Here is a 26,546-nt window from a genome sequence, read left to right as displayed (position 1 = left end):
GTGACACGCTGACATATAGCGGTACGTGGGGTGAGCGGGACCGGATCGCCGTCGGAGCCCGCGAGTCATTAAGAATACAGATAGGCTATGCTTGTGGGTGACCAGGTCACGGAGACTGCGCCCACCCAGCGCTGGGAACAGTCGCCGCCTTTGAATCTCGACCGGATAAGTTTGCCAGTGGCGGACGTGAAGTCCAGATATGGACACAGCACGGCTGCGGTGAGCCATAAAGACCGGCTCCCGGCTCCCAACGTACTGTAGGGTATGATACGACACGTTAAGTACGACATCGTACTAACTGTCCTTCGCACTATATTTCGGGATGCCTAAGCTGGAAAGGGAGGAACCCCAAAGCGGTGGCCAACACCGAGCCCGTGACGCGCTAACAGCGGTGCGAGGAAACGGGAGGGGGGGGGGGGGGAGGGGGCAGGCAGCGACCGGACCGCCACTGGTACGAGGGGACATTAAAAGCTCAGAAAGCGGTGTGTGACAAGGTCACTCATGCCGCGCCAGCTCAACGACTCGAAGACCGGCGAGATGTCCCGGTCCCACGCCCACGCGAAATTTTGTTTTTACACTCGGCTGAGATAGCAGGCAGCGACCATGCGGTCCAGACTGAAAGGCAGCACAAGGTGAGAGGGAAAGCACGGGCTCTGATAACTGGTTTGCGGGTGTGAAGTAGTGACGAATTTGATATCATCATGGGCAAAGCGGCATGGCATTGCACTCTGACTACTTCGGATGTCCGAATCACAGGACAGGATGCGGTCGAAGGTAACCCCCCAACATCCCCCTGGACAACTAGGGGTGTGAAGGATGATAATAGGATGATATTGATGGAGGATGATATTTTTTGCTGGCTTAAGATGCCCGTTCGAAGATGGTCGCCTCGTTGAAGCTGTTTTTTTCTGGCTGTCTATGTGGCGCCAGGCTTTTCCATATTACGAGGCCTCGTTCGGGAGCCGCCTGCCGCCAGCCGTTGTGCCCCCCCCCCCCCCCCCCCCCCCCCCCCCCCCCCCCAGGGAGGTCTGGTGGTCATGGCAAGATTTTATAATGTAACATGCTTATAGCGATAGCGTTTAAAGGGGATATTTTATGTTTGAAGATATTGAGACAAGTATCAGATATGATGAAATAAGCCCACTTATTGATATACTTTTAAGTAGAAAAGACTGCTTTCAACAACACGGTTTTTCCGTTAAGCAAATGTGCCCTTCGATGCGCAATTGCTTGATTGCGTCTTCGTACCGTACGCAACATTGATTGACAGCCGGTTGACGGCCGTTATACCGGGAAATCGTGCTCACGGACGCCAGATATGAACTCCGTCATTATGCTTTTCTTGGCCTTGATGGCCACATGTCTTGTTAAATGACAGAATTTGAATGGCGTTATTATGAAGTCCTAAATGCCAAGTTGACATTGAAATACCCTACCCTTAATAGTCTCTCTTTCTTCGCGGGCGTGTACTGAAAACTAGAAGGATTTAGGTCTTAAAAAGGGCGGGGCTGTGAACCGCACGGAATGATCTTCAAGATATCCATTTCAGTTAAAAACCCCATTGAAATTTGGAACACTTAGTTTACGCCCCGAGCTGTTTCCTTTGTTCGTAGTGTTTCCAACATATCTACATCATCTTTTTTATCGTGTGACATACAACCCGTCGTGTTAAATAAAACATAAAGCCATGTATATAAAACTGATCGTAATGAGTATATGCTAATGATGGTCATCATCCTGACGGCGGCGGACATGCGGTCGATTTCTGCTGCTTCATGCTGGACCATGTGGTGTAATTTGAAAACTCGTTAGTGGATGGCAGCAGGGTTGGCAGACATTCCATGGGGAGGATCTGCAAATACTCGTTTGTCATAACACCGGCCCTAAGTCGATCACTGAATCCTGCTTTTGACCATCCATGTCCAACAAAATGGTAGTGACGCCCAACGGTGTCACCCGCCGAGAACGTGCGCGGGGCGCGGAACAGCGGCTGTAATTTCCGACTCAGTTCGGAGGGGGGGGGGGGGAGGAAGAGGGGACGACTCCAACCTTGTAACGGTAAGAGCGATGCGGGTCAAACTTACCAAGTCACCCATTTTATGTATCTTAGGGGTGAGTTCATTCATTTTCTCCGCTCAGCCCCCATACCCTGCACCCCTGTAGCGGAAGCTTAATGGCCGTGACGCATGCTGATTTCCCCGTCAATCTATTTCATCGTCTTAGCCCACAGCGCAGCTCCAAAGCGGAAAGCGTCTGGGCTAAGAGGCAGGTGGATCAAAACCGCTCTAAGGCGATTGGCATCTTACGCCAGCCAATTGGCGGCACTGCAGGTCTCAAGAATTTCGAACGTATTGTGTAGAAATTGCGCATTGAATGGGGTTTTCGCAGTACACGTAACATAACGATAGAAAGTGGGATGCATGCATGCATGCATGCCCATGCATATCTTGTTCAACATTCCAAAACGCCAGAACATAGAGACCAGAAACCTCCATAGATACCGTAAACATAAGCACTAATGGAAGCTTTAATTACGCATATTTACCCATTCTGAATTCCTCGGTGGTGCAGTAGGTTGATACCTTAGTCGATTTTGGAGAGAGGACGTGGTTCAAGCCTGACTTCGGTTGGGTTTTTCTTTTCCAACTCCCATCCAGACGGCGGCAGCGATTGAGGAGTGATGGCCCTGCCCCAGGATTAACACAGCGCCAGCAAGCGCCCGCGGCAGTTGAGTCACGGGTACCGTTCGTCATTTTGCTTTGATGCTTCGGTGCGATTTCCCACTTCGAGGGCACCCCCTCACCCTGAGTCGTCGGAGCCATTGCCTGGCCTCCGAGTCAAAGGAACCGGTATTAATACTGGTTTCTGGGCATGCAGAGGCTTATAAGCCTCTACATGCATGCCTACGTACTACGGCAGGACCCCTGCCGGCAAGCGCGTGGTCAGGACCATCCTTAAAGGTTGCCGAAAATGGGACGTCTGCCTTGCGTAGTGTACGGTACGGTACCGCCGGTACGGCACCGTCAGCGTACGGCACGGTACGGTACCGTCCATAGCGTATTAGTATTATTAGTGTATCATTATCATTGTGAAGCGTATCATTATCATTATCACTGTGAAGCGTGCCGTGAATGCTGATCATTGGTGGTCTCATCTGCTGCTTGCTGCACGACGGCAGCCATGCATCGCGTGCGTCGGCTTCGTCAGACGTTCAGGCCTTTGTTTTTACTTATTCAAGTTGTGTTCGCACCGACGCTCCAGCTACCCCGTGGATATGTGCCACCGCCAGACGGGGTTATCAACAACTCTCCGAACTAGACCCAACACACGGATGACGTGCCCAGCCACTGCACCGACCATCACCTGACCACTTCTACCTTGCAAGAAAAGCGCAATAGAACAGCACCAAAAAGGAGGAAAGAAATCGTGCAAGGCGGGTTTGACATTTTGACAAATACCATGCCGCGTATGTGTGTATATATTCTTGTTTTGGTATCATTCATATTCCCCCCCCCCCCCCCCCCCGCCACAATGCCGACTCTGTACAGCAACTGGATCGCTAAGCCAGGCGGCCAGTGATGTGTCGGCGGGACGGGCAAGGCGTCTGCGCGCACAGGCCGCGCCGGAAGAGCAGCTTAGGGCCCTGTCGACAACGAGGGGCGAGACGTCCGGGTGCGAGCGCAGCGGGTGGCCCGGCGAGACTGCGTCTCGCGACCGCGTGCTTAATTGCAAGTCCGGAGCAGGAAGAATAGCGGGGAGCGGGGCATCCAGCGGGGCGGCGTCTTTCACCGCCGCGTTCACGCCGCACCGAGGCCAACTTGCATTAACGCCGAGAACCATAAAAAAAACGTCCCGAGACCAGGGGCCACCTCTGAGGTCCCCGTAAAATGTCACTCGCTGCAGACAAAACAGACGCCTGCATGGTCCCTGGGCACTCTCGAGGGTCTGACGCATTTTTCAGTCATCATGTTAATAAACTTGCAAGGTACAGCCACGCAACGCATTTCTGCTTGCGGTCTGTGGACGTATTTCTATCGATACCCACGAAATACGAAAACGGACATATTTAGATCAGCGCAACAACGCAGTCGTGTAGTTGTGACGTAGCCCAATATAATGGGGCATCTGCATAAGAACAGCAAGGCGACGCATCTCAGCAGACACGCATCCCACAGCAAAACGACGCTTCTCCATCAACATACGCCAGAGACGCGTCAAAACATAATATCGTGTCGTCAGAAGACAGTACGACAGGACGACGCACCCCACAGCTGAATGACGCATTCCATTGCAGAACAACGTGTCCTATAGCAGAGAAATGTCTTCAATGGCAGAACGACGCATCTCCACTTACATACGGTTTTGACAAGAACCAAAAATTCCAAATCAAGATTGCAAAACACTCGCTTGTGTAGCCATAACACAGCACAACAGAATGAAGCATCTTAGAAAATATTCCACAGCAGAACGACGCATCCCTTTTGTCAAACGCGTGAGTCCATGTCTCCAAAGCAGCCATAACACACCCTCGCGTCAACTTTCGACGGCCCTCCAGCGCCGCACGCAGTCACTGGACCTGCGTGCCATCACCGCCAATCGGCAGCTTCTTTGTGCCCTCCTCCTACATGTCCCGCCTTCGGGTCGGAACCCAGCACGACGTGGGCATGACACCGCAATCGCGCACCTGCTGCATGGAGTGCTGCAGGAAGACATTTGGCGGGAATCCCTCAACCAGGCCCAGTGGCCGAGACAACAATGTGTATGACAACGCCCGTAGCAGCACGGCCCCCACTACCCCTGCACCTACCACTGTCGTCTCCTCCGCCTCCACGGTAGACGGTCTTCCGGCCAGGCCGCTAGCCTCGGCTGCCGGTTGTTATCCCGACAGCTCAGGACAGGTCAGGTCACAGCACCGAGGTGTCCACCACAACTGTACGTACGGAAAATGCAACAGCAAGCTGTTAAAGGCAGGATGTGAATAATATTTGACCTCTGCTTTAGCTTGGACATTGGCGATTACAAGGGCCATATCGAGGATTAAACGCTTGCTGAGGAGGGAGGGGCGGGGGGGGGGAGCGTGTAGCGGCGGTGCCAAAAGGAAAGCCAAGATGGTAACCAGGGGGCAGGGTATATATTAAAATCTTCGGTGTATACGTCACCACTGCCACCAGGGTCAGGAAGGGGGCCACACATTGGGTGCCAGGAGGATCCTTGACGCCCTAGCAGGCACACCAACTTTGCATCGACCCATAGTGACCAGATGAGCCACGATTCGCAAGCCAGTGAGTCAGCGAGAACCAGTTGGAAGAGTTAGCAATGAATGCACGACGCGAAAGAATGGCTGCAGAGCCTTGTGTGATGCTGTCTTTGAGTACTTATTATGGCGTTCACAGGTGTAATGCATCAAAAGTTATAGCATTAGCACATTTAAGTGGCAGGTAATCGGGGGCGAATCCAGGATTCCATCACGCTGCACTGTGGGCGCCCCTGGAACTTGGTGCCCCTCTCCATCCCACAAAAAGATCCCAGGATTTCGACCATTATTTCCAGATTCTCATCTCTTAATCAAGGGACCTCCTCCGCACATCGTGGAGGGGTAGACATGATTAGTAGATATGCATTTGACACGGGTTTGTTTTTCCAGAGACCGATAGATCATACCATTCTCAGCGTCCATAACGTCATATATTCCCCCATAACGTCATTGTTTGATGGCGTCATGAAATGGATTTGTGACGACAGCAAAACCTGGCAGCATCTCGCAGCCAGACCTAAAGAATACCTCGAAACACGAGAAAGCCGAAGCCAACCGGCCATTGTCGTCGCGGGGGCTGTGTCGGGGGGGGGGGGGGGGGCGGATTAGTGGGTGGGTTATTTGGGGATTTTTTTGTCTTGGTGCCGGCCGTAAGGAAAGCTTTATTGGACTGTTTGACGTGCACAACGTAGCGATCGCCAGCTTTTATGGTAGATTATTATCAAAGCACGATGTGCTGTGCTGCTGCTGTTGCTGATTTGCTGTCGATAATTTTGTCAATACTTCATTGTCGACCCATCGTTGCGCGCAGCGCTGTAGTCCTGACATTGACATCATGTGATGTGTACAGCAGTCGCTGTCCTTGTTAGCAAATGGAAATGGCGTGTCGTGCCAAAATTAATAAATTTGTAGCATTGATTTTATTGTTCGTAACTGGAAATGTGGTGCTACGCGAAAATTGATAAATTCGAAACATTGCCATGCATTGATTTTCAAAGCATTGTTATTTCTATGGTAAAGATGGCAAGATTGTGCTACCAATATTTTTTTGCTTAGGATTATTCATGCAATTATTAGTTGACCCTGATATAATCATTGTGGTGCAACGACATTCTTGCCGTAGACAGTCCTTTAGTGTTGTTAAATACATTTTCACCAGTCATTCATAAATTATAAGCTGCTATCTCATAGGCTTAACATCGAGTACTCAATCAATGTGGCACATTGTGAAATGGCACTGGTCAATAGCTTCATTGTGGCTCTATCTCGGTGCTGTACTGTGGCGTGACATAATGAGCAACAACATGGTTTTTCGACTGCAATCCATACCGCCTTCATAATAAATTCCAGCATGAAACGATAGGTCAAACATGCGCTCTTGTGTTGACCTCCCATCTGACATATGACTGACCAAAAACACATGATACAATATACAAATCACTTTCAGCAAAGCAGGCGACCAATAAGTGGCATCACTTTCTCAGCCTGCTTCGGGAATGCAGAAAACGCAGGTGAGAAAGATGTAAACACATCTTTCACTTCCATGGTCATGCGACATGCTGCAGGCATTAGGTTGTTTTACTAAAAATAACAGGAAAATGTTAGGTGTGGCGAAATGACACTGCAAACACGCTGACCTTGCAAAAGGCTGGAGACATGACAAGTGCATGTAGTTATGGTTGGATGGGCAAAAATGCAAGGAACTGATGAAGCTGCCAGTGCAAACAAGGCTCATGATGAACATATTATTAAGTGCTGCACAAGGCACCAACAGCAATACTTTCTCACACGTTTACCTTCCATCCATACCTTTCTCAGCACCCAGCATCCCGCGCAAGTTGCGGTGACTGTGACATTGATTACTCACGAGCAATGCTCGCTTGCATACAAGATTTGTAAAGACAGAACAATGTGCATAAGTAATAATAAAGCTCTATATTTTCAGAATTCTTTAGGGAGAGACAATTTTGCAAAGCCATATTATGTGAGTCTATATTGAGGATGTCCATTAATGAACTGTACACACGAGTTCTGCTGCCAAATTGAATTGCTGATATAATGACATGCCATGGATTCATTGCGTGTTGTAATACCTCAATAGGTTCACAATGTTGGCAAGTTCATAATGGAGTACCGGAACCAGTACTAGCCTTTGTACACCCCTCCAAGATAAGTGCTAATGTTTCTCTCAGTTTGCCAGCATTCGTTTGTCATGTTCAAAGACAAACATAAAGGCAGAGGCAGGCACCGATATCAATAGGCATAAATATATCGGGCATTAATATATCACATTTTATTGGGATTCCGTAGACTGAAGATTACCCAAAACAATGTTCTCTCTGGGGAGAACAAACCTCGCACGCACACTCCACATCACATCAATACCAGTGCAAGCCACTGGCACACACCGCCAGTGATCACACGCATTTCGAGCCCCCGATTCACACTCTTTTAGCAAATAAGTGTGATCTCACATTTGCACAGCTCGCGGGACTAAAACGCAATTTTGGTTCAAGATTTAATTTGTTGTACCATATGTGTGAAATACTTGGAGAAATATATATCTAAAATTGCTGTAATGTTTCCTAATTTAATAACACCTTGCTAACCCATAAACCCGGGCAAGGTTCTGTGCTCCGGTACACAAGGCGCTAACCTAGCTGTCTGTAAGAGCTACGTTAGTAGAAAGCCAACGGGAAAAAAAGACAGGTTGGCCGTCGCATCTTCTTTTTTTATAAATTCAGGAGAGTGGCCATTTTTTGCGTGCCGTGCTTCTTTGCAGACGGTGGTGTTCTTTCCTATCACATTGACCTGTGGTCTAGAAATAAGGAAAAATGACCCGTTCACGACGAGTGTCGCACAACCCAAAATTGCTCACGCTTGTGTTCGCGACACGCATTCAGCAGTAAAGTTTTACTCACAGCCAACCACCTTCCACGGACTGTACCACGTGTGCAGCATGGTCACCTTTGCGAAGGTACCAGCGGCCATGCTGTTTTGATCGTAAACAAAAAGACAGCCTGTAGTATCACTGGGATCTATTGACGTTTCTATGGCATCATTAATCAGAACGCAATTTTGAAAAAAAGACTAACTAGGCCTTTTTGTACTTTGCGGGCGAGTAACTACGGAACCAGAGCGCTTTCGGTCTTAAAAGGGGTATATCCGTGAACTGCATCAAAATGTGCTCAAGATGGCTATTTCAGTTCAAAACGCTTCACAAATGTGGAACATTGCCCTTAAGCTAGATGGGTTATGCACTTAAAGAAGCATTAAAGAGTTAGCTGAGGAAGGAAAAGCCATCGGTTAAGATCAGCATCAGTATCAGTATCAGTGTATTGGAACTCATCCACATGTTGACTTTTACGGTGTCAGATCATGCAGGTGCAGCATGAAATGCCCACACAAAAGGTACAAATAAAATGATATGAACAAGGTTCAAAAAGCGAAAACAGACTTATCACCGCACTGTGGGCTGGATCAGATCAGTTGTCAGTGATGAAAATCGCATCGCGTGTGGCGTCGTCAAGCCCACCCATTGTTGTGAGTATCATATGTTGTCAGTATCATATCATTGAATATCATAACATCAGAAAGAACACCTTGTAGACATATTTTACAAAATAAGCTCTTGTACATGGGCAACTTTCTTCAAAATGCTCCTGGCTCGGTGCGTAATGAGATGAAACAGTAGCCTTTGCTGATTTGCCAATCGCCTACCTCGGCAGTAGCAGACAGCACACCTCAAAGTTACCTCAACTTTCAATCAGCGGAGTGGGCGGCCGTCCTTGTACTTTGTAATGTACTCTTCCCCTATTCTGGGAGCTGAGGAGGAGGGAGCTGTCTCTCTGCTATTACAATCACAACTATGCCTGTATTTCTGTCCGTCCGTCCTTGCGTCCGTCTGTATGTCTGTCTGCCTATCTCATTTTGTGCTGCGTCGTGCTCACGTCGAACGAAGTGTCCCTGAATGGCAAAGTTTCGACACGATGTGTGATTACGGGACAACGTGCAGCATCATGTTTCGTGTCAATGCGGCCAGTGGTCAGCGCCCGACACGTGCTGTCAAGTGGGATTTTGGCCCACAGGCTTTGCACATGCGGTGGGAGAATGTGCACGGCGCGAAACAGTCACACAGCCGTTCGAAACCGCGCTCACATCTCCACAACCACGTGCCGGCGGCAATAAATTGTTTGGTCTTGATAGAAAATTGAGCGGAGAATCGTGTGGTGCTAGATGTATGGCCTACGTAGCATGTCTCACCGAAACATCGCAAAACACTGCGGCAGCATTGATAAGTGACGGTGAGGATATTAGAGTGCTCTTGTTTTCAGTGACGGTAAGGAGGGCTTCTCGAAACTTTTGGAATAGTTACCATCAAGCTAGCCGCGGTAAGAACTTGTCGAGCAGGATTTCAAAGCTGGACAGTAGCTAATCTTGTCATAGTGAGTAGAGCGTTGGCCAGTTAAATCAATTCGTCTCAAATGATGCCTCTGGACCATTCATTTTACTGCTTTGCTTCGACGTATGACTATATGTGATGAAATCCATAGGCCCTATGGCAGCGTTTACTATCACGATGGGTTAAAAATTACTCATTAAAACAGATAAGCTGGGTTTTTTCAGACCTTTGCAGCAACCACCTCCCACAGCACATACGCATGTAAGGAGGGTAGAAAAAAGTCAAAAATTCAATTCGACAAAATGGCAAATGGCAAGAAGTCAAACGCAGATAAGGAAGAAGTCGAAAGGACAAAAAGAACCAGAACAAAAACAAATGGCGAAAAGTCAAAAGGACACAACCCAAATGCAAAACCAAGCCGACTAACATTCAAAAGTGATAGAAGTTAACAACGTAACAGCCAACGCGGCAACAAGTTAAAAGCAGAGCAGTAAAATGCAAAGTTCAAATAAGCGGACAGTCAAAACAAATAGAACTCAACTTGGGAAAAAGCAAAGGAAGCTATCAATAAATACACATCTTTCCTGGCCAGACGCCTGGCCTTCATCAGGCTTACGAAAGCACCAAAGGGTCTTGATCAGTTGCTTCTCGGGGAGGGCGGGAGGGGGGGGGGGGCTAGGAGGGTAAAACACCCGTCTCCGCTTTGACAAAGGTAAAACCCTCGCCTCCACTTAGCCAGTGGGGCTCAGCCTCGTGCCTGCGCGAAACGTGCAGTGGTGTTCCTGATTTGGATCGGAAAGGCTCTTCGCAAGATGTGGATGTCTTGACACGCGATGATTTGTGGGAATGTGATACCTTCTAAGTGGGCATTGGGCCCCTTCGACCCCAGAACATCATAGCCATACACCCCATACTTTGTTCGCGGGCGTTGTCACGCTTTTGTTTGCTTCCTTGACCTCTCGGCAATGAAGCGCTACACTCACTGACCGTCTCGTCTTCTATATTAGGTGCCGGCGTTGAAATAAATGCAAGACAAATCGGAAAGCATGTGTGCGGTTCCAGGCATACCGAACAATGCCACAAAGCAACTTTTCTCCGTCTCCAAGCCAGATTAGAACACAAATGCTGCCACTTAGGGCCAGTCGTTCGTTTCTTCTTGTGTCGAGCTAAATCTCAACTTTGTATGATGGCTAAAGATATGCCGTGAGGACTCCGAGCGCATGGCGTTTGCTATCTACGCGAACTGTGGGAGACGACAGGTGCATGAGGTCATTCACACGCACTTGTCATTCAGACACTGTCCTACAGTTCCGGAAGATTGTCAGAGTGACTGGCTTTAAGATTGAAATGATTGGTCTACAGGTCATGGTCACAGTTCCCGACGAAGTGAACCGATCGCGCCCTGTCAACTCATACCGAGCGATCCGTTCATGGCGTGATCCACCGATGCTCAAATTCGATTTACAACCGATCTAGCAGAGATCCTACCGATCTCTTCTTTAGTCTGAACGGCAATACAGATCCTCGATTTCATGTTGGTTTAAAGACAATCGAAGGCCCTGTGTTGTCCACAAAAAAGGTCAAATGTCACACTAGGTCACTATATGTACCTAGTTAACCCTGAATGTTTCATTGACAAATGCTTCAGAAAAAATCGGTATTAAACTTTCCAATGCTATTTCTTAAATCATATACTCGCAAACTGTGTTCACTAGAGAAAGTTGATAAAATAGGGTTCGTGACGTCATCGCGTATTTTGATTTCTTGGTCCTTGTCGGTGCACCGCACGAATCTAAAATAAGCGGAGTCGTGTTTTGACTGTATTATTACCTTATAGACGTGTTTTCGTTAGATTTGAAGGTGGTGCCGTGCAACCCTCCGGTCGATTTGTCGTAGAATGCCCCGAATATCCAACACATATTATTTTCTCGCAGCCTTTCTGATGTTATTTATTCACGCTGCATTGACTACGAATACATGCTGTGCAAATATTGCTCTGCGTAGCATAAACTAAGTGCAAATCATGATAACCGCAAGCGTATACTATGCAAGTAGTATACAGTTGGACAGGTTTACGCTATTCTTAAACTACACTAAAACAAAGCCTGACTAGAGCCTTCATCAAACGTTGACTTCATGCATCGAAACTATTGGCTTTTGCTTCCCGCTGATTGTGAAAAATACAGAAGTGTGACTCAAAGCTGGGCACGTTTAATAGTAATTTCAGCGTCCTATCAGGCCCACCCGACTTCATTGATCAATACCGACGTTTGACAGACCTAGGCGTAACTGAAAAAAATGATGGATCATGCTGACTGATCTCAATTTATCCCTCATTTGGATACGTGAGAATTATCAAAGCCTGGCACGATGTGCCTGCCGCGTGGTGCTGCCATTACAGACGATGCAGCACCGTAGCTTCATCCTTGCCCGACGGAGCCATTTCGAAGCTCTCGCCGAGCGATAGGGGGTATCTTACAGGCGTTCATCTAACTTTCCGAAAGATCATAAATCAGAACGAAATCAGAAATCAGAGCAAACCAGCGTGTCGCATGTGATCTAAGCTATCTAAGTATATCCAAATTGCCTGCCAGATGAAAAGCTGGCCTTCCAGGCCACGATGACGAGCTGGTAGGAGCAATATCAGAAACGAGACGGAATGCTCGCCCGTGGAGCTGGATGCAAATAGCAATGGCGCATCTGTCTATCCCGCAACCTCCGATTTTTTATCTTCACCGTTCTCCATACACGAGTAATCCAGCTTCGTCCATTCAATTAAAAAGGCTACCGATGTTAAAGAAGGAACACAAACCGCAAATGCCATGGTATATATCGAAATAGGTAATACAATGGGTCATGCCATTTAAGGGCGCCTCAGCGCCGGTCTTTAAAAAACAAGACATTCCACAAACCCGCAAAATTAAAAAAAAACATCTGTTTTTTACGTCGAGGAGAGTGCCATTAAAATGGAAATTTTTACCTAGAGGGGAATACCACTAAAAGGAAACTTCGGCTTTAAATAATGCTCACCCACGCTGCAGAAGTAAGATACAAACGACGATATGACATCTGATGATTACACACTAGGCACGTGACCTCGAGGCCAAAAAAAACACACAGGGTACGCACAACAGTACCAATGATAGTACCAACAGTACCAAAAACACCAGTACGCAATGATTATCCATTCAGTTATTGATATTTTTTGCAGGTGGTTTTCTAAGCTGCCAGACACGATTTTTATTATGACGGGACCTGGCGCTTAAGTGTTGGTGGGTGCACTGCTACACACGATGAACGCCCCTTTCTGCGAGTCGGCAACCATCCAGCTACATTAACGGATCCAGCTAACGAGTTTCACTTCAATTCATTTGGTTGAATTATACAACCTACCCTGGTATTCTATTTTTTGGGGGGGATGAAGAGCATGCCCTCCCCCCCCTCCTCCCTGTCAAACAGTGCTGTTTTATCCAATGTAGCGTTTTGGCGTGGATGCGAGTGGCGCCGAAACATTTTGGTCCGAGTTTGTCGTACCACATTTTCCAACTTAATTTTATGTCATGACGCAAACGTGTTAACTTTGAATTATATATATATATATATATATATATATATATATATATATATATATATATATATATATATATATATATACATGGGGTTGAGGGTAAGAGCCAGCTGCTTCAATCAAATACATACAATTTCGTGTGAAAACAAAGGTGAGGCTGAGTTCGTTGCAAGCGTGGTATAGAAAATACGTGTGCTACTAATGAGACCACCATATGCATACTTCTTAAATCGCTGCTGAGCGCCAGCGAGGCGCGAAAATGTCCGTTGAATGAGTGTAACTCACATCATGCAAGCAGTTCTAGTTTTACGTGAGCCAGATATTCAGTGGCATTATAAAATAACAGTGACCAGACAACAAGAAGGTTGAGTTAAATCCCCTGAGCTGCACAGTATCAACTGCCATCATTTTTCGCTTCGCAAGGCGATACTTTTCCTGCAGTCCAAAAATTGTATTTAAATTCGTATTGGGGAAAACCCTGAAACTGGTGAAAGAATGCACGCAATTAATTAACATGCATGGCCTACGGAAACTCCGATTCAGGACTTCGCCGCAATATTTTTTTGTTGAAAAGTGTAAGAAGGACCCACAATAATATCACGTTTCTATGAAAATTATGTTTGCATTTGGCTGGTCAAAGGGGGCCACTCGGCCGTTGACTCCATCTTATACGGTCTTGGGCTTGCCGGTGTCAGCCTGGTCACAAGGCGGCCGTATTATATACATCTTATATTTATGTATTATATATACATGATTATATAAACCATGAGACTTGCGGTTGTCATTCCTTCTATAACCTCTTTAGTCTTCTGAACTAAATGGACGAAGCTGAATTACTTGTGCATGGAGTACGGTAAAACTAAATAAGTCGTAGGTTGCGAAATAGACTGATACGCCATTGCTATTTGGATCCAGCTCCGTGGACGAGCATTCCGTCTCGTTTCCGATATAGCTCCTATCAACTCGTTATCGTGACCTGGTAGGCCAGCTATTCATCTGGCAGACAATTTGGATATATTTAGATAACTTAGATCTCATGCGATACGCTGGTTTGTTCTGATGCTCCATTTATTGAAAATGTCAGATGAAAGCCTGTAAGATACCCCTATCATCAGGCGAGAGCTTCGAAGTCGCTCCGTCAGGCAAGGATGGTGCAAATCTTGGACTGAAGTCAGGGACAACGAGCTATCGAAGTTGTTTTGTCATAACCGATTTGGTGAGTGGGTTACAGCAAGCCATTCTACGTTTGCAGTGGCTGGCCACCACCACAATGAATTGATTCCACTGAATAGTGCAAAAAATATTGAGCCACAGGGTGCAGATTTCGGAAAATGACTTTACAGGGTTAATTACAGTCACCTATTTTCAACGTCACGATGGCTTCAACGCGGAAAAAGTAGCCAAAAAGCTTGTGAGAAAAAAACTTATTTTCAAATCGATAAACGACATAAAGACAGGACTTAGACAAGGACAACATTAATCGTCAGCCGTGCAATCGGGGCTTTTGTTCACTTCACCGTACACTACATGTAACACTGTGATTCGACTGGAAACTGTCTGCAGAACGGTAGAACTGTCAGAACTACAGACCACTGCCTACGCCACTCATCAATTTGCATCCACGGCAGTGGACGCAACACCGATCGCGATTCATTCCATATCAACATTCCCTCCAAAATCACGCCCCAATGCCACGAGACCGCCCAGTGCCACGAGAACGGACCATGTCCGCCTACAAATCCGGTGCCAGACACCGCTGGCTGACCACTCGCTCTTGAATAATGGAGGGCGCCGCCCACCGCCTGCGCAGAGCCAGGTGAGTGACTCTCATGTGTCGTGGGCGATGAGCGCGCCGCGTATAAAGCCGACCGTAGCGGCGTCCGTCCCGTCGTCGGCGTCACGTGCAGCCGTCAGCGATGGGCCATCTCGTGCTTTCCGCCGTTGTGTACCTCGCCCTCCGCCTAACAGGTGCGTTTCCCGTTTTCTCTATCGTTCTAAGACGTCTCACAGGCTCGTTTTAGGGCATTTAGGGCGATTAGCAATTTTGGGCTCGATGAACTGGCCTCCTCCAAACATGAGTTTTTCTCATGTGTGACTTCTTCATGCTAAACTTTGAGAGGAAGTAGTGCTTTAAAGTTGAATTTGAAAGCACATCTGCGTATATTGGTTGTAAGCATCTGACCCGTGTTCGAATCTTTGTTCGAGGACGCCATTGGTCGTTTGACGTAAAGTCTCTCACAGAGTCTTTCAGCGGAGTCCTCCATCATGGGTCTAAACACTTACTGATCAGAGATGGCCGCTTGCAACGGCAAAGGGGGTGCCAATATGAGTAACATTATGTAATTAGCTAAAAGAGCACCGTATGCTCAGGATTCACCAAATCTGATGAAATTATGTCAACTATGTTTGGCTACTTGCCTACATCAGCTAAAAAAAGCAAAAACAAACAAACAAACAAACACACCAGCACGTCAGGGCCATCGTCGGAGAAAGTGTGAATCGCGCTTTCCGCCCATGTCCAAAATTTGCTACTTAAGACCACATAAACGGCACAGGCCATGAGGCCAGCCAAGGAGGCGCAAAGAGCCTCCCCCTCCCCCTCCCCCTCCCCGTCAGATCTAATGGACTCGCTACGGCCTGCCGGGGGCGAGGAGACTGGACATGAATCGTATCTGAGAATTCCGTGATGAACTATTCCGACAAAAGGATTTGTTTCAGAGAGGCCTTTCAAGCAGGGGAGGAAAGGAACCCACGCTCAGATGATGTCCAAAATGGCTCTTGACGCTCTGACCCATGATGGTCAAGAACCTCAAAAAGGTCAGGCTCTCAAAGCCCGTGCAGAAGGAGACAGGGCGTACTAGCGATTTCCAGGGGGAGGCGACGGCTATTAGGGACGATTTCAGACGTCTAACATTGCCCACAATAAAGGTGGCTGTCCTGAAAAACCGGGAACGGTACTTGCACACAATTTTTCGGCACGAAAGTATTTCTGAGACGAAGTTCAAAGGTGCCGTACGTAAGGAGCCATAGGTTCCCGGACCGCTTTGGCTAAGAACGGGCCTCATACACGAAGACCATTTGGCATAAATGGCACCTATGGCAAGACTCCCAAGGGATCCACTTCAAAGGGCTCAGAGCTCATCCCGCGGAGGTGAGTCTATCCCATCAACCCCTACCAGAGGCAGATACCCTGCTGGCAGAGGCAGATATACACAGGCAACGCTTGGCTGGCCGCTAAGGCGAGCCGAACACAACAATCTTTTTTCGGATAGTTCCATGAAATACTTCAAAATACGTGTCAATGCTTTATATAATCGCATACCAAAGGCTAGCCTCTTGGGATGACCGCTAGGGATAGTGCTTTTCAGCCAACGATACTTCTCCAAGAGAGTTTCGGATGTTGCAGTCACAGGGGCATGAGTGGGCGGAATATGTGATTCTAACACCAACAAACTAGTACATTCTAAGCTATCACAGGCAAACAACCACAAATGTATTTCTTTCATGAGCAAACTGATCAATTTCTACACAAACCTTTGCGTCGTGCATCTGGCCCACGATAGGTTACATTAGAGATATGGACCATTTGCAAACGAGAGGTTTAACAGACCGGCGCCGAGCTGTTCTTTCATCATGTCTGCATGTGGAAGCTATATTACGCTGGAAAATCAAATCGTCCCACGTTCAAGTGAGTGCTTAGCAGCAGACAAAAGACGTCTATAAATGTAGCTTTCACTAAAAAACAGCCTCGCTCGCATTCGCACACTCAATCTAGATATTAATATATATATATATATATATATATATATGTATATATATGTATATGTATATATATATATATGCATATATGTATATATATGTATATATGTATACATATATACATATATATATTATATATATATATATATATATATACAATAAACAAATATCTTAACGGTACATGGCCAAGGCTTAAGCTGAAAGATTCTCGCCAGTAATGACCATAGTCAAGAAAACGGTCTTACTATGAGGCCCGTAGCCAGACGGGTACAGTGTGTGCCCGTGCATCCCCTCAGGCTTAAGGTGCACTGCGTGCCCGTGAATCCCCTGGAGCTTAGGGTGCATTGAGTACCCGCACATCCCCTCGGGCCCTGGGGCCACCCATCCCCTGGAGCCTAGGGAATGCAATTTCAGCCTCGTTTATTGGAACCCTTACACTTGGGAGCGGGGCCGTCAAAGGTTAAATGTATCCCTTTCTTGTCTCGAAGTTTGCAGGAAATGGTAAGAAAAAACATGTGCACAGTGTAATTGTAACAGCGGGGGGAAAACAACGGGTCGTGTTCAAACCAGGTGTCCGCCTGTTTGCATTCGTTTGTATCATGATGACTCAGTTAAGCGCTTGGCAACTGAGTTTACTACCACAATATGGTCCTCATATGCATAGATAATTACATGAGAACACTTCGATGATCTAATCGACGGAGCGCAGAGCTGAAACCGAAGTTCATGATTACGCATTGGTAAGATAACAAGACATATACGAACAAGATACAATTAATATTTTTGAGAAGCGAAAAACAAAGGTTTTGGAGGCCCTCTCGGTGATCAAATTTTAAAGAACAACCCATGAATCCCATCTCACCCGAAAACTCACCATAAAATTGGTTTATTTGTAGAGATGCGGCTCCCCTAAAAATTGTTGAATCAATGGACATACGTCATTGGGAACCAGACCTGAGCAGACTGGCTTCATTGTGGAGGCTTGTATCGCCCCACGCTTCTAGTTTTCACCCTTTGTAGCATCGTTGTCTCGTGAGTAGTTCGCTTATGGCGTGTGCTCGTCACATGTGATCTGTGATCTGTAACCGCTCGTGTGTCACCGCTGTGGCGCAGGTGAACATGATTGTTCGGAGCCGAAGCTTTCTTCAAATATGATTGCCCTTGACGTAACAGAACAGGTGACTGATAATTTTGCTGGTTTGTCAAACATTTCAGGTTTAAGTGTTGATAAGAAAGACATGAAGTTGATACGTTTTCCTGCTTTTCCTTTCTATTTGAATATAGTTCAAAACTTTTAGTTCCTGTTATTTGTACAAGCATGTCGACAGCCCCTGGTGTTTGCCAATGACTTGCATCTCTAATGGGATCTACGCTGGTCCGAAAAAGACGATCCCAAGGACTGTGTGTGGAAATCGGTCAATGTTAAAAATGGAGGTGACCGATTTCAAGATGTCTGTTTGCAACAGAGTCGTGTATAGCGTTTTTGCTTCGTCGTTAGGATTCCACATCCCACTCGCTCATACTATGGTGAATGCAACCCTCTCCTGCAGCGCTCTCCTGAAGAATTCACTAAAAGCCGTTGTCTCTGTGGCGCCAGGACCCCCGAACACTTGGTGTCGGGATACATCGCTGATATCACATACATTATGCATTGAATTGGATACCTTACGCCATCCTACCTTATGGTGATCGGGAATCACAAAAGGTCACTGGGCCTGTAGGTTCCTGTCTCGTCAGACTCCCGGTCCGGTAACCAAACAGTCTTAAGTTACGGACAGGTTCAGTACGGAATGTCAGAAATGATGTCCGCCCAGTGGACAGCAAGTCTAGACTTAAACTGTCCAACTGAGACGATACCGTTCGGATGTGCAAGAGAGTTCCAATCGTTAACGACCCGTTTTCTAAACGAATTACGACGGAGGAAAGTCTCAGCTCGAGGTTTTCCCAGCTTCCATTGGTGTCTTCTCGTCACCTCCGAATCGTGTCCTGTCAGGAGCTCCTCTTCCGGCAGCAACATACCCCCGTGGAACATTTGATACACTGCAACCATGTCTCTCCTGCGAAGACGCGTAGCCCGTCGCTGAACCCGCTCTAGTCGCTCCTGATCCAGTCTTCCGAATGGCCCCAAATGATGCTGTTATTCTCCAAATACAGACATCGCGATACGGTATTGTATTATGATATGATATTATTTATGATATGGGTGCATTATGCGTCGCATTGCATACATTGATACAGTGCACCGATACATCGCTTCTTGCTCCGGGCCCAAACCCTCCATCCTCGAAATTCCACTTAAAGAGAGATTTTGCTGGAAGGGGTAAACCTGGAAAATCTTTAACGTGCGATGCAATGCCAGGACAGGTCATTCCCTGGTCGATTTAACATTTTTCCTCGGTTTGGTCAAATGCCTTCATTGGGTATCGAAAGCACACCAAGGCCTGGCATTCACTGCCATATCCAGCACACTGTCCACTCGGCCATAAGGCCGATGAAGTGTCTTGTATTTCTGCATTAGGCTACAAACTCGAAGAAACAAGAAATAAAACTGTCTGACAAAGAAAACCTATCGGGCAGCATTGGTAGCCAACGCAAGTAGCGATCGTCAATACGTTGAAAAACCTTTCATTTATGGGAGCTTGAAGATGTGCAATCATAATAACAAAAGCAATCGGATGATGCAAGCCAAAATATAATAATCATGAATAAAACTGAAATGTATACCTTGCAGCGCTAAATGACTTGGCCAAATGCGTTGAGAATGACACTCCCGAGACACTTTGCTGCCATCCATCCCCAAAGGCTTGCACGCCTGCACCCTGGTTCGGTGGGGCTGATTCCACCTTGGTCGCATTTCCAAGTCCACTCTTTGCGAGTCCATAAGCAGAGAACGCGAGGGGTCAGGGCGAGCTGGCAGAGATGCAAGTTCCCCATGCAGGTAGAGGATGCAACATGCGCATATTTTTGGAGAAATTACAAATTCAGTGACATGGGCAGGCTTTCTTCGCGATCCCCACCCAGCCCATGGACAGATAAAAAGAACACCGAGGTAGACATGGAATGGCGATGTTGCCGATCACAAGCCCGCTATCAGCCAGTACATACGCACCTGCTTCACAGCACTACCTTCTGTTCCATAACTCCAGACCATGGCCTGACCTGGTGTCGACACGCATGTTCGTTGCGCTATCCGTTGCAGGTCGGTGTGCAAAATTTAAGATTCGCTAGGTAAGATACACACTCTACCGTCGATTTCAGGTTCTCGGCATGAGACCCCGCAGTTGTTTCGGTCTTCCATACATAGATGAAACGAATTCCCCGCTGACTTTAGCCTCCTTTGAGGCTTTGGTGAAGACATTTCGATACCCATGACGCCTTTTCGTAGGTGATTTCGATATAATGCCGCGGAACATTCGTCCATACAGCAGATTTCAAACGTCTTGTGCCTAACACTATGGCATCTCTACCGTGAATGCTGAAGAGCGAGAAAAAGACAGGATCCGAGAAAAAAGATCGCAGAAAGAAGAGCCGTGAAGGAGTATTCCAGCAAGAGGGCCGGAGCAAGGAGGCACAGAAAAGGAGGCCTGAAAATGAAGTCCCGAAGAAAGAGATGCGAGAAACAAAACTTGAAAAAGAATACCGGCGAGGAAGTACAAGAAAAAAGACAAGACAAGAGAGACCAGAAAATGAGATCCAAAAGAAGAAATCTATCTGAGGCACGGCACAGTTGATTCTGGGAATCGGGGGTGAGACCCGGGATACCAGAAAGATAACACGTCAGAGGCACGAGAGAGCAGCCCCAACAGATCCGAGAGAAGAGAGAGCAGCCCCAACAGATCCGAGAGAAGAGAGAGAGGAGACCCACTGATCCGCAGCAGTGAACGTGGCCGACGGCAGCTGTTCCGCCAAACCTCAAAGCGTTGCGGCACAGTCTGTGACGCGCGAACCACTGCGCCGTGCCCGTCATCTGCGGCTCTATTTCATCACCGACTGGCGGGTTTGGGCTGCCTCGAGCTTGTGTGACCATTGCGCGGTTAGCGCGGGGGAGCGTCGTTCCATGCAGAGGAAGTCGCCGTGCGTGTCGCCCGTCGTGGCGACTCATCGTGAAACAGAGCATGCGTGAAAGGAATATAGTTCTCTATAGATCGTAAAAGGAATAAAGTCGGATGGGACGCTTTGTGAGTGTAACACAAGCTCAAGCGATTCATTGAAATGGTGGACTTGAAAGATGATTCACTACACATTCAGAAACTTCAGACGCTCATGAAGATACCAAAGCATCGATAAATTTAGACGCAGCACTCGCATTGCTGTTGTTCAGAACAACATCCTCCTTTAATGCTGTCAGCTCATTAGTTTGTACTTCGTTACAAGGTACCACCTAGAGTAGGTAATGAACTACAGTTTTTCGGAGTGCTTAAGAAAGCGTATTGAAATGACAAATGGAATACGTTGTCAAACGTTTTGTACAAGTACTAATGCTCCGGATAAGTAGCATAGTCTAAGTGCGTGATAAATTACCAGTTATTTGCTGGTAACATATTTTCGGACTACCTTAGTATTGCGGAGGGGCCGCGGAGTTGGCGACGATGTTAACAGCGCTGTTGACCAAATTATGAAGCATATATATATATATATATATATATATATATATATATATATATATACATATATATGTAAAATACATAAATTATGTATATATACATACATATACATGTATATATATACGTACCTATATATGCTTATACATACTTATATATACTTATGTATACATACATATATATACATATACATATACATATATATATATATATATATATATATATATATATATATATATATAATTTTTAGGGGCTAACAGACACGATGATATTTCTTCTAACGAATGGGTGAGATTCCGTGACGTTGGTTACCCTGAGCTGTTGCTTTACAGTTACAAACTTGTGTGCCCTTGCTCGCTGAAAATACGCTGACTAACACACATGCTAAAGCGACTGAACGATGCATGGCTGCCGCTCCCTTCTGCATGCCACCTGTACGTGCTCAGGCGGCTCTGACCCCCCCCCCCGCCGGCAGCGGGGTCCGAGGCCCGGCCAGCGTCGGCCGACAACATCGACGACGACCCGGTGCTGGTCCGCGACCTCAGCTTCCTGGACCAGCTGATCAACCCGTGTCACGTGGTGCACAGCGGTGCGCTGCTGCCGACGACGGTGGCGGCGGCGGCCGACACGCGCCAGGGGGATGAGGAGCTGACCGTGGAGCTGCGGCTAGCCAGCTCGCTGCTGCACCAAGTCCGCGCCGTGTCGGTACGTCTGGCCGACCCCGCACCGCCGGCGTGCCGGGCCTGTCACGTGGCGAGGAGGCCGGGTGCGTGCTGCGTTTCGGAACCTCCGGCGCATTGTCGTAGACCGTTTCTCGTCCAGCGGGAGGCGAGGTCGAGGCGTGCAGGAACCTTTCAGCCGATGAGTTCCCTTTTTGTCGCTATAGGGACTATGATTTTATTTGGGGAACTTTTCATACTTACGATCGTATTTTGATGCCCATGTTTTAGAAACCTTACCGCAGTCTTGAACTGGCAAAAGCACTGGGGCTTTAGGCTAATGGGAGTCGCCACCCCCAATAGAGGGGGAGGGGGCATGTCCACAAAGCCCCATCCCCCTCCGGGTACGCCGCTGCACGGTCTTGTGCAGTGTTCCAGCCGTAGTCGGTGCTGATGGCCGCAGTTTATCTGTTAGATGACACCGACATCTCATGAAATCGGTTCCGGTCGCCGCCGGTCGTCCGTAATCGGAAATCGGATCACAGGCCAGGTGTCAAATTGGATCGCAATCGGATCGAATCAGAATCGGATCACAGGTCAGAGTGACACTTCATCGATCCATCACAATGTATACTTGGGGTTATAGCGGGTTGTGTTGCTATGCTTGGAAAAAATTATCGAGCATAGCCATTACTTTTTTGTTTGTTTAGGCCTCGACCATGTTCCGTCACAAGTTGCAAGTTGCCATATGACGAAATGTACCCAACGCATAAACTCGACATTTAACCAACAATTTTCTCGCGCTGCAGGGCGGTGGTGCCGCTCCATTAAAGAGATACGCTGCCATGACGTTTGATAGGTAGAACATTAAGCATATGCTATTTCCATGCTATCTAACCTGCTTGAATGCTTTATTGGCGGGTCACATGTCTCGCCAGCGGTTAGGCCTTTCTGACAAGCCTATCACAACACCGCTCAGGCAGAGTGCCGAGGTCATCCGCAAGCTCTTAAAGGAAAGCAATTCCTCGCAGTAGCAGTGCGAGCTGGAGCGTTACTGCCAGCTGAATGGAGAATGACGGGCTGCGAATCTGAACTGTGCTGGCAAGGGTCTGCATCTGCTCTGACCAGTGACAAGGGCAGCTCTGGGCGTCAGCCTCCCCCGTAGATGTGACGTTGGCTACGTTGGAGCCCAAGACCCCAGGGCGTTTCATCAGCCTAAGGCACCCCGCAGGGCTTCTATAGCCTAAAAAGATCCGCAGAGAAAAACTGGGTCCTTAAGGGACCAAGAGAAACCCGTTGCTGTAAGGACCCATGCACCGTTGTTGCCTCTTTTAAGACGAATGGCTATGCCTATGGTTACGCCGCTGGTGCTGACAAACTCCCCGCAAATAGCTGCTATGAGAGGAGGAGTGAACGGTGGCAGAGCGCGCGCTGCCTGCCGCCGCTGCACCGCGTCCGACATTCAGTCAGAGTTCTGTCAGAGGTGGGCGCGTGAGCCAGCTCTTAGTCACTGGCAGCCTCTGACCCTGTTCGCAGGGGGTGCCGGACTGCGACGGCATGTACCTGCAGAGTCAGCCGTCCATGCCAGATCTGGTCGGCCTCACGGTGAGTAATGCCTCGTGCTAGCGGCGGGCCCAGGGCCAGCCGCCCCCGGGACGGGGACGCACGCGGCGCAGGACGAAATACGCGTCGTTGTAATCGACTCCATCGAATCAGCACCGTATCTTTTACGACGCAGTTTCGTTGGCTGGGTGGATCTTTACAGTTGGAGCGCCTTGGCTCGGTCATTGTTTTTCTCGCTCCCTTTTCAGAAGGTGAGACTCAAATCACGCAGAACGTCCCTAAAACAACTAAGGCATCAGAAAGCGCACCCATTTTTTCGAAACTGATCTGTCATGGTTAAAAATTGTGCTCGGAAAACTTACGCTGATGAACGGAAGTAGACATGTGCTAAATTCAATGCAAGATGAATCGATTCACCACTGATTCGCGGCCTTTGTTGAATAATTCAAATCTTATCCAAAGTGTACTTCGTGTTTTAAGAATCCATCTAGCCCACACGGTCGATCATCGATCATCATTACGATCATTGATCGATTCACACTCCAGTTAATTGTTCAGTTCTGATTCAAATCATTTGACCTGGTGCAAATTGATCACTGATTTGTCCCACGCTCAACTATTCTGTGCCGGCTTTAATATTTGCAAGTTATAAATAGCGGATTCATAGCAAACACTTAATGATGCAGGCTTCGGAGATAAAGCAGCTATCGTTGTCTTCGAACTGACCCGATGCGTCATTTGACACATGCGCATTGCACTTAGATTCTGAATAGGACGCGTGCGCCAACACGTCACAGGCATCCTGTGCGTACATTACCTAGCACGTTGTCGGGGTTTCTGTCGAGGGGGCACAAAGGCACTAAGGGCGCTAAGGGAAAGTTCACGGCATCCGATCACTGTTATTTTGTTTTCCGGGACGCAATGAGTTTTCCGGATGCGTTGTGACGGCAATCGGAGTTGGCGGCTGCCATGCGCACTGAAGGAGGCGTCCGGTTCCAGCGGCGCCACGCCCTGCTGGAGCTGTTCCGTGTGTCTCTGTACGAGGCCGCACATCTGAATCTGATGGCGCAAGACATCATCGACTCCAGCTACACGTGTGGCAACGAGACCTTCGACCTGATGCACCAGATCTTCACGTACGTCGCTCTTCCGACTGACGGGAGATTTATGTGTTTCTCTTCTCTCTATCTCTCTCTTCTCTCTTATCTTCTCTCTCTCTCTCTCTCTATCTCTCTTCTCTCTCTATCTCTCTCTCTCCTCTCTCTCTCTCTCCTCTCTCTCTCTCTTCTCTCTCTCTCTCTCTCTCTCTCTCTCTCTCTCTCTCTCTCTCTCTCTCTCGCTTCCCCCTGCTTCTTCCTCCCTTCTTCCTCCTTCTCTCTCTCATCTCTCCCCGTATTTCTCCCCCCCTCTCTTTCTCTCCTTCTTTTCCCGTGTTGATCTCTGTCTCTGTGACTGTATCTGTGGCTATACCTGTCTCTGTAGCTGCATCCTCTTTCTCTCCCTCTCTCTGGTTTTCTCTTTCTTTCCCCTTCCATCTTTCCCTCGCTAAGGTGCTGTTTCTTGAGCATGGGACATCCATTGAACAAACGTAACCAAACCATGATAAAACTGCACATAACCGTAACCGAAAGTAGCGCAACCAGACGCGGCCACGGGGAGTGAAGCGATTTTCAGGGATGGGAGTCTGAGTAGGTAGACATGTGAGAAGGATTTACAATATTGGGAGTGGCAATGCAAAAGCGGTCAGTTTATTTGAGTCTCTCTCTCAGAACTTACGCGGATTTAGGCGTAAAAGAGTGCAATCTACCATCACCTGACCAGATAGTCATCGTCACTACCTTTTGCGGGACGGTATTCATTCCATGCTCATCATCGATTTCGGCTGGCTTCTTGTATGCCTTCGGTTTGTTTGTTTTCATCAATGATGACAACGTTTCTGTTTCAGGTTGGCAGGTAACCTCCAGAACATTCTCTGCGTCATCTCGGAGAACATTTCGCCTACAAGCCTACAACCGCTGCTGGAGACCGTTAGTGAGGTCACTCTCCACCGATACAAAGACTGTCCGCGACGCTTGATGAGGTACAACTCGAGCTCTGTGCCTGGCCACCACTGTTGATGCTACCAAAGGAGTGAAATTTATTCCACGAAGGATATAATGACGCAAACGGCAGATAATACTGCACCTCGTAAGCCAACGTGGCGAGACCACGGGTTCACCAGGAGTGGCAATAAGTCACTTTTACAGTGCCAAACCACACTGAATGGCTGTTGAATGTAAATGCGGCTGCCTTCTGCGGGTCTCTACACCGGCATATGCTGATCTGTGCAGCATCCACGGGCGCGCCGCGGCTAACGCCATGTACCTCACCCTGCAGGAACTGTCTGGTATTGGAAAACACGGGCAGCATGCTGGCTCTCTACACGCAGTACCTGCACGAGGCCGAGCTGGCCGAGAACGGCTTCCCGCACCTGCGCGCAGCCCGCGCCGTCACGCGCCGACCGCACCGACTGGCAGTGCGCCGCGAACGCCACGGGAACCGCTCCATCCACACGAGCCGAGTCCACCGCGCCCTACTCCGCCCTCAGTGAACGCGCGCCGACCGCTGGCGCGCCGCGAGCAGCCCGCGTGGGGCCTTGAGTCGGGGCGACGCCGCGGCCGGTCTCCGAGCCGCGGCGGCCACCTCTCAGGTTCGGGCGCGAGTGGCTCGGCATCCGGGTGACTCAGAGTCGAGAGTCGAC

General features: G+C 48.1%; 1 protein-coding gene across 1 annotated transcript; it reads left to right on the top strand.

Moving 5' to 3' along the window:
• Window positions 1-603: 603 nt before the first annotated feature.
• On the top strand, window positions 604-26,396 carry LOC119101912 (uncharacterized). Its single transcript, XM_037225306.1, has 7 exons — window positions 604-632; window positions 14,340-14,440; window positions 22,060-22,289; window positions 23,780-23,848; window positions 24,806-24,942; window positions 25,752-25,886; window positions 26,183-26,396. The coding sequence occupies exons 1-7, from the start codon at window positions 604-606 to the stop codon at window positions 26,394-26,396; spliced, it is 915 nt and encodes a 304-aa protein (XP_037081201.1).
• Window positions 26,397-26,546: the final 150 nt, after the last annotated feature.

This window comes from Pollicipes pollicipes, unplaced genomic scaffold (assembly GCF_011947565.3).
Source record: "Pollicipes pollicipes isolate AB1234 unplaced genomic scaffold, Ppol_2.1 Scaffold_2555;HRSCAF=2994_pilon_pilon_pilon, whole genome shotgun sequence".
NCBI lineage: Eukaryota > Metazoa > Arthropoda > Thecostraca > Pollicipedomorpha > Pollicipedidae > Pollicipes > Pollicipes pollicipes.
This window is presented reverse-complemented; position numbering and strand designations above follow the sequence as displayed.